The sequence below is a fragment of the Octopus sinensis genome, linkage group LG9 (assembly GCF_006345805.1).
Source record: "Octopus sinensis linkage group LG9, ASM634580v1, whole genome shotgun sequence".
NCBI lineage: Eukaryota > Metazoa > Mollusca > Cephalopoda > Octopoda > Octopodidae > Octopus > Octopus sinensis.
The window spans coordinates 96,428,719-96,445,016 of record NC_043005.1 but is presented as its reverse complement, the minus strand read 5'-3'; the positions used below and the strand labels follow the sequence as shown (position 1 = coordinate 96,445,016).

Here is a 16,298-nt window from a genome sequence, read left to right as displayed (position 1 = left end):
TTGTAGGCATCCTTTTTGTCTCGGGAGACAATGGAGTTGCACATAAAATAATCTAGTCTGGCTTTTACATTTCATGTCCTGATACATTTCCTGCTGTGGCTGTGTAGTCCTATCCTGGACAAACACTCCCTCTGGCAGGTACCGCTAATGTAGCGAAGACTGTTCCTGGCTGGTTGTAATGCCATAGTTTCTCGTTGACGTCTTTTCTTGTCTTTCCATTTCTCCTCTCTCTCTCTGTCACTCCTTTGTATTCCCTCTTTTACGGTACGTCGCCAATCTCCACGGTTGCCGGCAACTGCCTCCCAACCGCTAATATTGATGTTGCAGGCCTTCATGTCCCTTTTGCAAACATCCTTGTAACGTAAGATCGGTCTACCCACAGACCTAGTACCCCTAGCAAGCTCTCCGTAGAGTATGTCCTTGGGGATTCTGCCATCTTTCATACGGCTAACATGTCCAAGCCATCTCATTCGTCTTTGTGTGAGGAGTGCAAACAAGCTTGGTATTCCTGCTTGCTTGAGGACATCTTTGTTGGGGACATGATTCTGCCATTTGATGCAAAGGATTTCATAATTAATTGAAACAAAAATCAGTGAATATCAACAGAAATATGATAATAAAAGGGTCAAACAACAATACATTAATAATACTTTGTATGTTACCTGACGAGGACCAAACCACATATTAGCAACATCTCGGTATTCCTTATATTCAATTGCTAGGCTTGGCATCAGAACCTGAAGTAACAACAAAAGAAAAAAGCTAGAAATGAATATTTACACCTTTTAGTTTAACAAAGAAATAAATACTCATCAATATAAAATGTGGACCAAATTAATTAGTCAAAAACTTTCTAGACAGATTACAAAGAGGTGCTGAAAAGTTCCTGGCTTTGGATAAAAGGAAATACAGGAGGATCAGTTAATTAGGATTCTATTCAACATATTCCCCTTTCAGATTCACACAGTTATTGCAGCAGTTCTTCAGTTTTCCTAAACCCTGCAAAAGAACTTGGAAGATTGGGCCTCCAACCAAGCCTTACTCTTAAAGCCAGGAACTTTTCAGTGTTCCCTCGTACATTAAAAACAACAACCAATGTATCAAATACTACTCTCTGTAGTCCAGGGAAAGAATATTGTGAAATGTGTTTTTTTTTCTGCCTTCAGTACCAGAACACTTTATCACCATCATCATCATCATTTTCCTTTTCTTGCATGAGTTGGACAGAGTTTACTGACACAGATTTTATACGGATGGTTGACCTTCCCATTGCCAGTCCTTACATGTTTCAAAGGAAGGTAATATTTCTCCATAGACAGACATACTTTTGCAAAATAACAAACGACATTCATTTACAACAATCACATACATACACACAACATACATACATAAATAAATTCGGTAACCACTACACACTTTTTTATTCTCTCCTTGTTTATTCCTGTGTTCCTTTCTGTGGAAGAGCGTAAGCTCGAAACGTAAGACTTTTTCAATTCCCGAGCGTTATACTAATACATCTGTTTGTTTTGTAAGCCACCTGTCTTCGTCTTTTGTTTTTTTCATGAACTCTATATATATATATATATATATATATATATATAATATATATATATATATATATATATATATATATCCTCATCGTCACTTAGCATCAGTTTTCTATGCTGGCATGGGTTGAATGGTTTAATAGGACCTGGTAATCCACAGGGGGGAGGGGTGCCAAGCTCCAGCATTAGCTTTGATGGGTTTTCTGTTATTGGATGCCTTTCCCAACACCAACCATCATATAGAGTGTACTGGGTACTGCTTACATGCCTCTGGCATGTAAAAGTCACCAAGTAGTTTGCAAAACAGAAAAAGAACAGAAGAGAGAAAAGCCCCCATGATTAAGTGTCAGGTATTAGAGAAGGTAGCTTTTTGCCAGATGCTGAGAGGCTAATGTACAGTAGAGAGACAAGCACAGGTATCTTGCCATAGAGGAAGTACATGGCTACCCAACATTATATAAGGTTGGTAGTAGAAACTGGGAAGAAGATGAAGAAGATAAAAATGGTAGTGACAAAGTGCCAGAGCAAACTTTGAAAGTACAAAAAGGTGAGCATAAGAAAGAATATGGTAAATGGATCAAGAAGAAGAAATGGTAGGTAGTTTCATAAGAATGTGAGGGGAGATTAGAAGATGGTTAGAGATGAGAGTAGAGGTGAATGTGGTGAATAATAAGCAAAGGTGAAAGTGTGATTGCTAGGAAATATGAGAATAGAGAGGGAGAATCTGAGGAAGACACCAGTTGGAGGATAGACCATAAGGGAAGAGGAGGATGTGCAAGGTGAAGGAGTGATGGAGAGGAAGATAAGTAGGTACATGAATGTGTGTTTAATGATGGTGGATATGAGAGGGTATTGAGAATGATAGCAGGCATATGAGGTGATAAGATGGAGTATGGTGGAGGAGATGGATATCTGAAGGCTAGGAGGCCAGAATAGCATGGGAAAAGGAAAGGAAGATAATGAGAATAAGTAAAGATTCAAGAGGAGGAGGAGGTAAGTCTCAGTGCACAGAAAGTGAGAGGAGGGAGTAATCTGCGCTGATTCTGTACTCAAGCAATTATTAATTTCTTTACTACCCACAAGGGGCTAAACACAGAGGGGACAAATAAGGACAGACAAACGGATTAAGTCGATTACATCGACCCCAGTGCGTAACTGGTACTTAATTTATCGACCCCGAAAGGATGAAAGGCAAAGTCAACCTCGGCGGAATTTGAACTCAGAACGTAACGGCAGACGAAATACCGCTAAGCATTTCGTCCGGCGTGCTAACAATTCTGCCAGCTTGCCGCCTTCAAACATAAGCAATTATTGCCACTGAGTAGTGCCATAGAGATATAATATGGAGAAGGAGGCTAAGTGTTAGGAGAATGAAGTACAAGGAAATGCTTGACATGGTCTTAGAATGGGTTACAAGCTTCCATAGATTGCATTTAGGACATCGTTATTCTTGTGATAGATAGCTCTTTTCATGCACAGTGAATCATCAATCATCTCAGTCCTTTGTCATTTCCTTCATTGGTGAATGTGTTCTTAATTTCTTGAAATGATCTCTCATCCTTCTTGAGAATCTCTGCTCTAATCCAGAGGGAAATTTCAAAACATTCAGTACACCTGCCTTAATTTTATCCAAAAGTTGAATAATTGGTGCTCCTGAATTATTCCTCTTAATTTATTTTCCTTTTATATAATACATAAATGTGTATTATGTGTGATTTTTGCTCTTTTTCCGTTTTTGAAAATAAGCATGTAATACACATGCACACAAACACACACACATACAAATTTATAGTAAACTTTACAGCAAAAAAAAAAAAGCTTTGTTATTCTTATTAATAAACATGCTCTATAATTAATAAAATAAATTAATGTCACAAGTATTAACTTGTAATAATATTATGAAGCCAGTGGTCAACAGAAAGACCATCCAGTTCCAACTTCCAAGTCAAAACCTCATACAATATGATGCAGGATCTGAGACCTTTGAAAAGAATCTATAATTTAAATGCACTCAACTCTTACCATCATGAAAACTTGAACCAAAATATAAGCAAGGTGACAATGATAACTAAGTACCATACTTTAAAATAAATAACAAAAAAAATTCTAAACTATCAAAAGAAAGTTTGGCTTTTTTTTTTGTTCACTTGTTTTTCTAGATTGACATGTAAGATACTCACAGGTTTTGATTTAGCATATTCCATAAATCCAAAAGGAGCAGGACCATAAACAGAAATAGAGACCAGGAAGACAATAATCTGTACAAAGGTGACCCAGTATGTGAAATAAGGCCTGAACAAAGAAAATAAATAAGATGTCTTATTGTATAAGAATACAGCAGAGCTAAGTATGGTGGGTGTTTTTTTTTGTTTTGTTTTGTTTGCTTTTTTTAATGGTTTAGTCAAAGGTTCTTTGGCTCTTTTCAGGGCCAACAGGATTGGTGGTAGGAAGTTCTCCTAAGACTAGACACTTGGCCTGAATGCTTGTGACAGAGTGAACCTCTGCTAAAAGCACTCAAGAGCCTGACGGTGGTGCCAAACCAGATGACAGATTAAAGTTTACCACATAAGAACAGAAACGTTTTACCAAACCTTATGCACAAGGAACTGGTTAACTCAAAGCTGTAGTAGAAGACCAGTGACTTGCCCAACCCAAGGTGTTGCGCTGTGGAGTCAAACCTGAAACCATGTAGTTTGAAAGCAAATTTCTTAACCACACAACCATACATTAAAATTTATCTTCAATGTGTTATAACATTTCCTTTGCAGCCCAAAGTTGTATTAACAACTTACACATCTTGATAATAATATACATACAGAAAAATATTAAATACAGAAATGTGAAAGCATGTGGCTTAGTGGTCAGGGTATTCAGTTCACAATTGTAAGGTCATGAGTTCGATTCCCAGCAGCACATTGTATCCTTGAGCAAGACACTTTATTTCACATTACTCTAGTCCACGCAGCTGGCAAAAATGAGAAGTACCTGTAATTCAATGAGTTGACCCTGTCACATTTTGTGTCATGCTAAATGTCCCTAAGAACTATGTTAAGGGTCTCTATGGAGTGCTCAACCACTTGCACATTAATTTCACAAGCAGGATGTTCTGTTGTTAATTGGATCAACTGGAACCCTTGTCATCGCAACAGATAAGTTCTAGTAGTAAGTACAGAAATGATATAATAATACATCTTCAGTGTTTATTGTCCCTGTGCACAAAAACTATCTTCCCAGTTAACCTTCCTTTGATGTTGCTGTACCTCTTATGTGTCCATAGCTTACACCAGGTACATCTTATGGAGTTTCTACCTTCACCTTTTCTAAAGATCAAGCAGGGCCATCTACCTGAAGGGGTTTGTGATTTGTCTGCCTTCCTACTTACTAGGACATTGGTTTTCGCTAGGTTGACTCTGAAGCCCTTCAATTCTAGACCTTACTTCCACATCTGAAACGTCATCTCTAATTCTGATAGCGACTCAGCTATTAGAGCAAGGTCATCAGCATAGAGGAGCTCCCAGGGGCAGCCTGTTTTGAATTCCTCTATTATTGCCTGGAGGGCCATGATGAATAAGAGAGGGCTGAGGACTGCTACTTCTACCCGGAATTCTTCACTATACTCATTGCCAGCCCTCACTTTACTGACAGCATCCTTGTACAGGGTTTGTACAGCTCTTACCAATCACTCATCTATCCCTAGTTTCCACATTGAGCACCAGATAAGGGATCGAGGCACCCTGTCAAAGGCTTTCTCCACGTCAACAAAAGCCAAGTACAGAGGTTTATCTTTGGCTAGGTATTTCTCCTGCAGTTGCCTTACCAGAAATATAGCATCAATGGTGCTTCTACCTGGCACAAACCCAAACTGCATCTCATCTTAGCTAACTCTTTTCCTAATTAGTTGGGCTATGACCCTCTCTGTAACTTTCATCACCTGATCTAGCAATTTGGTGCCTCTTTAGTCATTTCTATCTACAGCATCCCCTTTTCTATTGTAGCAGTTGACTATACAGGGCCATTAGAGCAAAGAAGCAAGCCTGGAAGAACTGGAAGAGTGGGGGTAGCAGGAAACTGTATCAGATAGCCAGAAGGGAAGCTAGGAGACAGGTATATATAACCAAGGAAGAAGCAGAAAAGAAGAAGTTTGCCAATGTCCAGTGACCTGAGGACCAAAGAACTGAAGTATTTCGGATTGCAAGACAGTGTGTGAAAGAAGATTGTAATGTCATAGGAAAGAAATGTGTCCACATGGATGATGTGTGTGTGTGTGTGTGTGTTTATATATGTAGATATATAGATCAACAACAACATTTAACATCCATTTTCCATGCTGGATGTATTGGACAGCTTGACAGGAACTGGCAAGGAATGGGTCACACAAGATTCCAAAGACTGTTTTGGCTCAGTTTCTATGGCTAGATGCTCTTCCTAATGCCAACCATTTTACAGAGTGCATTGGAAGCTTTTAATGTGGCACCTTGGGTTTAGGATCTCAACTCTGTTGTGGTGGATGGATTTCCTCAAGTGGAGCAATGTGCCACATAGCTCGGTCCTCTGTCATCTCCTTCATGAGGTTTGCCGTTTTGAGATTGGCCTTCAATACTTCGTCCCATGTCTTCCACATAGAGAGAGGGAAAGAGAGAGAGAGTGTGTGTGTGTGTGTTTGTGAGAAAAAAAATTTCAGAGTTTAAGTGTAACAGGTACTTAAATAGTAAATCCCCAAGGTCAGATCAGTGATATTGCTATCATGTAGAAATACTTGAAGACAAATACATACTTGCTAAAATAAACATGGATTTTATACCCCAGTTATACATACAATCACAATTCTCTGACTGAATTTTGGTCAGCAGTCAAAATGGGACTTTTTACTTGTTATTGAGATGTTCAAAATGTCTAATTCTTACATGAAGCCACTTGATGAAAATGGAATGGATTTTTCTTTTTGCATGATGTAACATCAATAGAAGACACACCTGAAAAAGCTGTAGTGAACTACAATCCATCTGTTGTTATTTGTGTGTGTGTGTGTGTTATTGTCTCCTTGCCTTGACTTCATGTGATAGTTGTAAACACACATCACTATCATACAAGTGGTATCTTTTGTTTCCAAACTTCCATGAAAACATGTCTGATCATGGAGAATATTACCGTACTTGGAAATAAGTAAGGTTGGTGACAGAAAGACATCCAGCCACTGAAAATTTGCTTCAACAAATTCCATCAGACCCAAGCAACCATGAAAAAGTGGACGTTAAACAATGATTTTCATGATTAAGATGGTTGAAAGCATAATACTCAAACATACAAATATCTGACAAACAGAATAATCTGATAGATTATAACATGATGTTATTGAAGTATAAACATATATAACAATCTTGTTCAATGGTGGAGACCACTAACAAACAACATATTTTTTATTTTATTTTTTCTTTTACTTACCTGTAATTATCTAACTCATCAAGTTGACTCTTGACATCAGCTGGTAAGCGAGTTTTTACTCTTTGGTGCAGCATGGAACCCAAGAGACCCATACCATAGCGTCTCTTGTGAGGTCTTTTTAACATTGATGAAATAACAGTATCTTTAATTTTGTTAAGCCCAATAGGTGCATCAACGGTATCATAAGAAACTGCTGATGGTGGTTTATCCTGCACAGGAGCAGTTTTTGGTGATCTACAACAGAAATATGAAGGAATATGTATAGATGAAAATTCTAATTGGCAATACATATTTTTCTTTCATACACAAAATACTTTTCCCTTGAAATGCCTTAGCTATTTTTTTTAGTTTCTTATGCAAAAAAAAAATTTTTTTTCATTATATACTCTTTTTACTTGTTTCAGTCATTTGACTGGCCATGCTGGAGCACCGCCTTTAGTCGAGCAAATCGACACCCAGGACTTATTCTTTGTAAGCCAAGTACTTATTCTATCAGTCTCTTTTGCCGAACCGCTAAGTTACGGGGAAGTAAACACACCAGCATCGATTTTCAAGCGATGCTGGGGTGACAAACACAGACACACAAACATACATATATACGACGGGCTTCTTTCAGTTTCCGTCTACCAAATCCACTCACAAGGCTTTGGTCGGCCCGAGGCTATAGTAGAAGGCACTAGCGCAAGGTGTCAAGCAGTGGGACTGAACACGGAACCATGTTGTTCGTAAGCAAACTACTTACCACACAGCCACTCCTATGCCTATATAAAAATTTTTGCTGAAAATTAGATTCATAGGATAATTTTCTTTGTAGATGTGACTTGTGATGTCTTAACAACAGATCCAAAGTATATGCTTCAAAACCATACCTTTGATATAACTTCAATTTATATTTTTATTTGAGAGATGGTTGATACTTTAATAATGGTTTGTAAATCCTTAAATTCATAACTCGTTACTTCAGCTCGCCTCAGCTCTTCCATGATAATTAATCAGTATCTGTACTCCAATGTCATGGTGTTAAGGCGACGAGCTGGCAGAATCGTTAGCACATCGGGCAAAATGCTTAACGGTATTTCGTCTGCCGTTACGTTCTGAGTTCAAATTCCGCCAAGGTTGACTTTGCCTTTCATCCATTCGGGGTCAATAAATTAAGTACCAGTGATGCAATTGGGGTCAATGTAATCGACTTAATACGTTTGTCTGTCCTTGTTTGTCCCCTCTGTGTTTAGCCTCTTGTAGGTAGTAAAGAAATAGGCATTTTGTCTACCGTTACGTTCTGAGTTCAAATTCTGCCGAGGTCGACTTAGCCTTTCGTCCTTTCGGGGTCGATAAATTAAGTACCAGTTACGCACTGGGATCGATGTAATCAACTTAATACCTATGTCTGTCCTTGTTTGTCCCCTTTATGTTTAGCCCCTTGTGGGCAATAAAGAAATAGGTGTTAGAGAGAGAGAGACCTACCAACTTAAGGTGCATATTTCCATATTTCAACCTGAGAACCTCCGCTCCACATGATATCATAATCTAGCTCAACTTCTGATTCTTGCCCCATTCACTTCTCAAATCCCACAACCATTTATTTCTTCAATTTTTGTTATTTTTCGGACTGTCTATTTCAGGTTTCTATACTCTAACACACTTGGTTGTGACTTTGACTCTACAATTGTTTGTGAGTACATGCTGTATATATATGCACATCAGGGAGTCTGTTAAGTGTGTATGCCTCTACAGCAGTGAACATATTTTAACACTGTCTCTTCGTTCACCTTATAATTACACTAATCACCTTATAATTACACCAATCACCTTATAATTACACCAATTCACCTTATAATTACACCACTCACCTTATAATTACACCAATTCACCTTATAATTACACCAATCACCTTATAATTACACCAATCACCTTACATTCACCATATAATTACATCAATCACAACTCTATTTTTAGAACTTGGTCATTGTCCTCCTCTTGTTTATTACCTCTAATTCATTCCCTTTTTCCTTGCCACTTCCATATTCTCATCCTCATACCACCTCTCTTTGGCCCTTCTCCTTCACTCCCCTTCACTGCCAGCCTAAACAGCACATTCATCTTTCTCTGCCTTCCATTGAAAACCAGATCCATGAAATGTTACAACAATCAAACTTATTAATTTCTACTAATTCTCTAACCTTAATGGAATTGGTTGGTAGCGTTGTGCAACTGTTTTAAAATTATCAAACATGCAAACATGCGTTGTGTGGTTGAGAAGTTTACTTCCTAAGCATGTGGTTTCAAGTTCAATCCCACAGTGTGACACCTTGGACAAGTGTCTTCTACTATATCCCCAGGTCAACAAAAAACTTGTGAGTAGTTTTGAAAGACTGAAACTGGAAAGAAGTCTGTCATATATGTGTAGGCATGTATGTATGCAAATGTGTGTATGCCACATCGTCTTGACATGTGATATGAGGTTGTTCAGAAAGTTCTGAGCGTTTTTTAATATGCTAAAAGGTATATAAATAATTGACCTTTTAATAAATTTTATTCAATGAAATAATTTCCATTATTACTAATAACCTTTGCCCATCTATCAGGCAATTTAAATATTCCATCAACATAAAATTTTGGTTTTGAAGAAAAAACGTTATTTAGATGCATTCTGACTCCATCTAAATTGTTAAATGTTTTTCTTTGCAATGAGTTCTTTAGAGACAAAAACAAGTGGTAGCCAGACAGCACATTATGAGGAGAATATGGTGGGTGGGGTAAGAGGTCCCAGCCAAGTTCATGTAACTTTATTCAGATAGCCAAAGATACATGTAGTAGGGCATTGTCTTGTTGGAACACTACCCCTTTTCTGTTAGCAATCCCCAGCCTCAATTCTTGGATTTTTTTGGTTCAAATTAGCCAGCAGCCAACAGTAAACATCAGAATAATGGTCTAGTTTTGTGGGAGAAGCTCATAATAAATAATGCCTTTATGATCCCACCAAACACAAAGCATAGCTTTTTGGCATGGGCATTCATCTCTTGTTGCTATTTTGGGGGAGCGTTACGCAAACTCCAGGATCTTTTTTGCACTACATTCTCGTACACAATCCATTTTTCATTTCTAGTCACAAGTAGTTTCAAAAAAAGCATGGTTTCATTCCGTTTCAAAAGCATATCACAAACAGAATACCAGTGCAAGCAATTCTTTTCTGAGAGTTTATGAGAGACCCATACATTACAGTGAGAAATGTATCCTAGCTTCACTAGGTGTACATGAGCCATACTTTTAGACTTCTCTTGTCATGATATTTGAGGTTTCTTTGATTTTTGCCTTCAAAGCATCTTCCTCCAATTTTGAAGGTCTTCCACTGTGACCGTCATCTTCCAAGCTAAACTCTCCAGCTTGAAATTTCGCAAACCACCTTCAAACAGTTGATTCACCTACAGCATCATCATCACTGTAAACTTCACAAATGTTTTTGCAAGTCTTTGCAACATTTTCCCTTTTTAAAAAAAAACAAGAAAAGCATTACAATGCAAATATGAAATTTTTGGTTCTCCATTTCAAATGTCAATAAAAGGTAACCGGAATGAAAGATAAATCTATTTTTAGTCAGGAACAAAGAGGTGATGTGCTACCACTTCAAGCAACGCCAAAATCTTACCCGTGTTATGTTTCAGGAGTGTTCAATGAAGCATTAAAAAATTTAGCTTAAAAATGCTCGGAACTTTCTGGACAACCTAATAGCTATCAACAAATGTCACCATCATATAGAAGGCATCCTTCAGTGCCAGTCTTCCAATCATGAGCAATTATTATCTTGCTTGGAAATAAGTAAGGATTGGCAACAGGAAGAACAGGTTAAAGTCCTTAAAGAGTGTTAAAAAAAGGACTGAAACTGGTCAGGATAACCCCTTTTACTTACCCACAAACAAATTTTAAGACATTTTTACATTTGTCCAACCCATGCCAGCATGGAAAACAGACATTAAATGATGATGATGATGATGTCCAGTATATCTGATTATACACCTGAGTGACAGTCAATAAACTTGTACCAATTATACAGAATATGAACCACTCTACATTTCCTTTATCCCAAAACATACTTCTTAATTATAATCAATAATTGCTAAAATCTCTGGATTAAATGAATATACACTAGATACAGGCATGGCTGTGTGGCAAGAAGTTCGCTTCCCAACCACATGGTGCCAGGTTTAGTATCACTGCATGGCACCTTGGGAAAGTGTCTTCTATTCTACCAAAGCCCTGGGACAACCAGGGTAGATTTGGTAGATGGAAACTGATAGAAGTCCATTGTATATATACAATGTGTGTGTGTGTTACTGTCTCCCTACTTTGACATTGTGTGATAGTTGTCAACAAGTGTCACTATCATGCAGTGTCCTTTGTGTCCAATATTCTGTGAAAACATAGCTGGTCATGGGGAAATATTACCTTACTTGGAAGCAGGTAAGGGTTAGTGACTGGAAAGGCATCTAGCTGTAGGAAATCAACATCAACAAAATTCTATCCAGCCAATGTGAGCAGGGAAAAGTGGAAGTTAAAAATGATGATGATGATGATGATGACACCTCTAATTAAACCAACTCAATGTGTCTGTCAATCCCATTTTTCTTTTTTCTTTTTATACAAACTCAAGGCAATGCAAACTATACCTCTTAAACCCACAATAGATGCCATATCACGCTTACTCAGCCTTTTCTATCTCAAGTCAGTGAAAACATATCTATAGCCAGAATTATTCCCATGGAAGGTGGTGAGCTGAACTAAGCTTAGGCAAGCCAAATGTAAAAATGCTCAACAGTTTTACAGTGCTAACACTTAACTATAATCACTTTGTTGCCCTTACATCTAGATAGAATGCACTGTTGAAAATTAAGTCTTGGCCACTGACACGGTGCAGTAGCTCAGAATGGGATGTGATCTACACTTATTAAGCTGCACTTCTTAAATCCATAACAAATTCCACACTGTATGCTTCAGTCTTTTTAAGATCTTCTTACCCAAACTCTGTGCTCAATTTGTTTATTATGTTTGACATTTATACCTATCCCTTAAGACAGGAGCATCTAGAAAGGCAATATACACAGCTCAACATCCTTAAATTAATTAATTGGTAAAGCAGATATAAATTATATCTTCTTTTATCTTTTAATTGTTCCAGTTTTCAGACTCTGGTCATGGTGGGACACTACCTTGTGGAATTTTAATTGAATGAATCTGCTCAGAATTTTTTTTTGAAGCCAAATACTTATTCTATCTTTTGCTGAACTGCTAATTATGGGGATATAAACACTGAACACTGGTCGTCAAGAGGTGGTGGGGGACAAACACAGACACAAACACACACACATATGTATACAACAGGCTTTTTTCAGTTTCTATCTACCAAATCCACTCACAAGGCTTTGATTGGCCTGACGCTATACTTGAAGACACCTGACCAAGATGCCACACAAAACAATGTGGTTGAGCAGCTAACATCTTACCACACAACCATGCTGGCACCTACAAAGATTCTTAACAAGTAAAATTTATAAAGAAATATATTTTTTAAAAATTAAAGAAATCAATTGTTCTAAAACAATAGTTTATGAATTACATTTCAGCTTCTCCAACAATTCCTTCTTCAGGAATTTGTTCAAGGGTTTTCTCTTCTTCCGTTATTTCTTCATCAAAAAATACATCATCTATAATACTATCTTCTCGAGGAGGAACCTATAAAATATGATTTAAGACAGAATTAAAAGAAAGAATTTAAGTCTTTTCTATCTTGTATCTATTTCTTTACTACCCACAAGGGGCTAAACACAGAGGGGACAAATAAGGACAGACAAACGGATAAAGTCGATTACATCGACCCCAGTGCATAACTGGTACTTAGTCATCCTAAGTGTTTATTTTTTTATTAAGGCTAGTACTTATTCAACTGATCTCTTTTGCTGAACCAACAAGTCACAGGACATAAACAAACCAACACCAATAGTCAAGTGGTGGTGGGGGAACAAGCATAAATACAAAAACACACATACATGTATATGTACATATATGTGTGTGTACACACACACATACACACAAATATATGCACAAAAGCATATATAAATATACAAGTACATACATATACACATACCAGGCTTCTTTCAGTTTCCATCTACCAAATCCATCCACAAGGCTTTGGTCATCCTGAGGCTATAGTAGAAGGCACTTACCCAAAGTGCCACACAGCAGGATTGAACCCAGAACCATGCAGTTGGGAAGCAAAATTCTTACCACACAACCATGTGTGTGTGCTATAATGTTAATTTAAATTTTAATATCGCTAGTCCTGTAATGATTTTTCTTTTAATAATTTCCAGAATTGTCACAAGCCACTGAGAAAGCAAGACATTACATCCAGCTCAAGAGTGAGGATGAGTGGTGCAGCAAAAATGAACATTGAGAATGGTAGAAACATCTGACTCAATAAAGCTTGTGCTGGTCTGCATGAGTTTTGACACCTATATTGACAGGTGGTTCTGAGCAGCCATGGTGTTGCAGTGGAAGGGGCCAGAACACTGGTACTTAATTTATCGACCCCGAAAGGCAAAGTCGACCTTGACGAAATTTGAACTCACAACGTAACAGCAGACAAAATACTGCTAAGCATTTTGCCCGGCGTGCTAACGTTTCTGCCAGCTCGCCAAACCATCCAACCCATGCCAGCATGGAAAACAGGATGATGATGATGAACCAAAATTATACATTTAGAGTATTAAAGAGAGAGAGAGAGAGCATCTATATATAGGTGTGTATCTTATAGCATGGGTGGAATTTCCCACTATATTTCAGATGATGTAAGTTGGAGTAAGAAATAAAAAATAAGAGTTGCAAAATGCAGCAAATGGCAGATTTATGCAAATGAATTGAAAAACTCAAATTTTCATAATGTTATTCAAGACAAACTAAAAACTAACCAGCTTCAGTGACAATGAACATCTATTTAAAGCTATTAGAAATTTGGCATATTTAACTTAGTTCTTCTGATAGTTTTGACATTTTCTGGTATTTCATGTCTCTTCTAAACCTTATGCCTGCTCTGTTGAACTTTAAATGGTCCTTTCAACTAGAGTTAAGTGGTAGCTGTAAACAAACAGATATATGATAGTTGTCTGCCAGAAAGTGAATGTAGTTTTCAATAAGCCAAAATTTGTAACCATTTCATGGCCACTAAATCAGTCAGATTAACTAATTTTGAAAATTTTATTTAAAATGCAGCTGTAAGAAGTTTGCTTCCCAACTACATGGTTCTGGGATCAATTCCATTGCATGGTACCTTGGGCAAGTGCTTTCTACTACAGCTCTGGGCCAACCAAAGCCTTTTGAGTAGAATTTTACAGACAGAAACTGAAAGAAGCCCATGATATATATACAGTGTATCCCAGCTTATTTGTGGTCCCAGTTATTCACGGAACTAATAATTGTTCACAGAAACCACTGCATATTTGTGGAATCGCAAATATTGCCCGTGATATTTTATGGCTTTTTCCGTGGCAATATATATTTTTTCACACTTTTTAAGGCTAAATTATTAATAACAATATACTGTATTTCACAGCTTACTGGACACCCCTTCACAGTTGAAGCTCCCTCTGATTAGAATAGTCACACATCACGTCGCTTGATTGTTTTTAGATACAAGTACACTGTATCTTGTATCTCTTATTCCTGCTTTCAATTAAAGCTTGCTAATCAGTATAGCGACATCTATCCATATTCACACATACACACACTCTCTCCTTCTCTCCCATTGTATTTGTCTCTCAACAACAACAACCTCTCATTGTAGTCAACACACACACATATATATATATATATATGTGTGTGTATATATATATATATATATATATATCTTTATCTTTATATATATATAAAACTGAGAATGTGTGTCTGTCTGTCTGTGTGTTTCCCTAAAACTTGAGAACTACACAACCAATTTCATTCAAATTTTACACATGCCTTACTTAGGGTCCGGGGAGTGTCATCGGCAAAAAAAATTTTCATATCTTTTTCACTATTTTATGTCAGATACTTTCACTTTAACAATAAAAATAATAATAACAATTGAATTATATGTAGTAAGTAATAATTAAAATCAAACTAAAGTATAATATAATCGTAACAAAGTAAAAATAGCAATTGGTATAAAATTGCATCAATGACTTGAAGTGGTTTCACATGAATGGGAATAAATTAAAAATAAAATTAGCGTGCAGAAATGGAATAGTCCAGATGGATAATAACAAATTGAATTAAAGAAAAGACTATTGTCTATAAAGTATACAATGTAGAGAAAAAAGAAGATTTGAACACATGGAGGAAAGCACCTTCGAAAAGTGTCTTGGTGCAACTATGAAAGGTAATCAGAGGCGGTAAATTCACCACAATAGAAGCAAGGTTCGAGTCAACGGAGCGTGCAAAGGAGTACTCAACTTGAACCTTGCAAAGTGGAAATATTTTATTTTTACCTTTATATCTGGGACGTAGGACATCCAAGAAAAAAACTAAAATTGCCCCCCACCCCCACTCGAAGTAGAGGTAGGTTGGATTGTAGCCACACTTCTATACAAGAGGGAGGACAAGATACAATTGATCGAAATTACAAGAGACGGGCCTACAATTCCAGTCTGTTATATATTTTGAGTATTGTTATCACTAGCGATATCAAGATATAACTTTGTATTTTGTATTTTATGTGTAGATGTATATATATAGATGTACATGTAATATGTACACATATATATATATACATATATACATGCACTAGCCCTATGACCCGGCAACGACGGGTCTTTAATGCTAGTATATATATATATACATATATGTATATATATATATATATATATATATATATATATATATATATATATTATATATATATATATATATATATATATACACAGTGTATCGCACAAGTATTACTTGGGCTACTGATAACAGACCAAAGATATATACAACATGAGACTACGTTAATCGCTACATTTCATCATACATCATCATCATTGTTTAACATCCGGTTTCCATGCTAGCATGGGTCGGACGGTTCGACCAGGGTCTGGGAAGCCAGGAGGCTGCACCAGGCTCCAGTCTGATCTGGCAGTGTTTCTACAGCTGGATGCCCTTCCTAACGCCAACCACTCCGTGAGTATAGTGGGTGCTTTTTATGTGCCACCGGCACAGGGTCCAGAGGAGGCTGGCAAACGGCCACGATCGGTTGGTGCTTTTACATATTGTTTATTTCAACAGGATGATCTTTAAGGTCAT

The 16,298-nt window shown here is 37.2% G+C and overlaps 1 protein-coding gene across 3 annotated transcripts in view; it reads right to left on the bottom strand.

Moving 5' to 3' along the window:
- Window positions 1–16,298, bottom strand: part of LOC115215848 (inactive rhomboid protein 2-like) — a 68,154-nt gene that overhangs the window by 23,837 nt on the left and 28,019 nt on the right. For all 3 annotated transcript variants that reach the window (XM_029785186.2, XM_036506191.1, XM_036506190.1), the window contains exons 5-8: window positions 12,601–12,716; window positions 6,990–7,223; window positions 3,728–3,839; window positions 663–737 (exon numbers count right to left, since the gene is read on the bottom strand). In XM_029785186.2, the coding sequence (XP_029641046.1) occupies window positions 663–737; window positions 3,728–3,839; window positions 6,990–7,223; window positions 12,601–12,716 (537 nt within the window). The remainder of the gene's footprint in view (window positions 1–662; window positions 738–3,727; window positions 3,840–6,989; window positions 7,224–12,600; window positions 12,717–16,298) is intronic.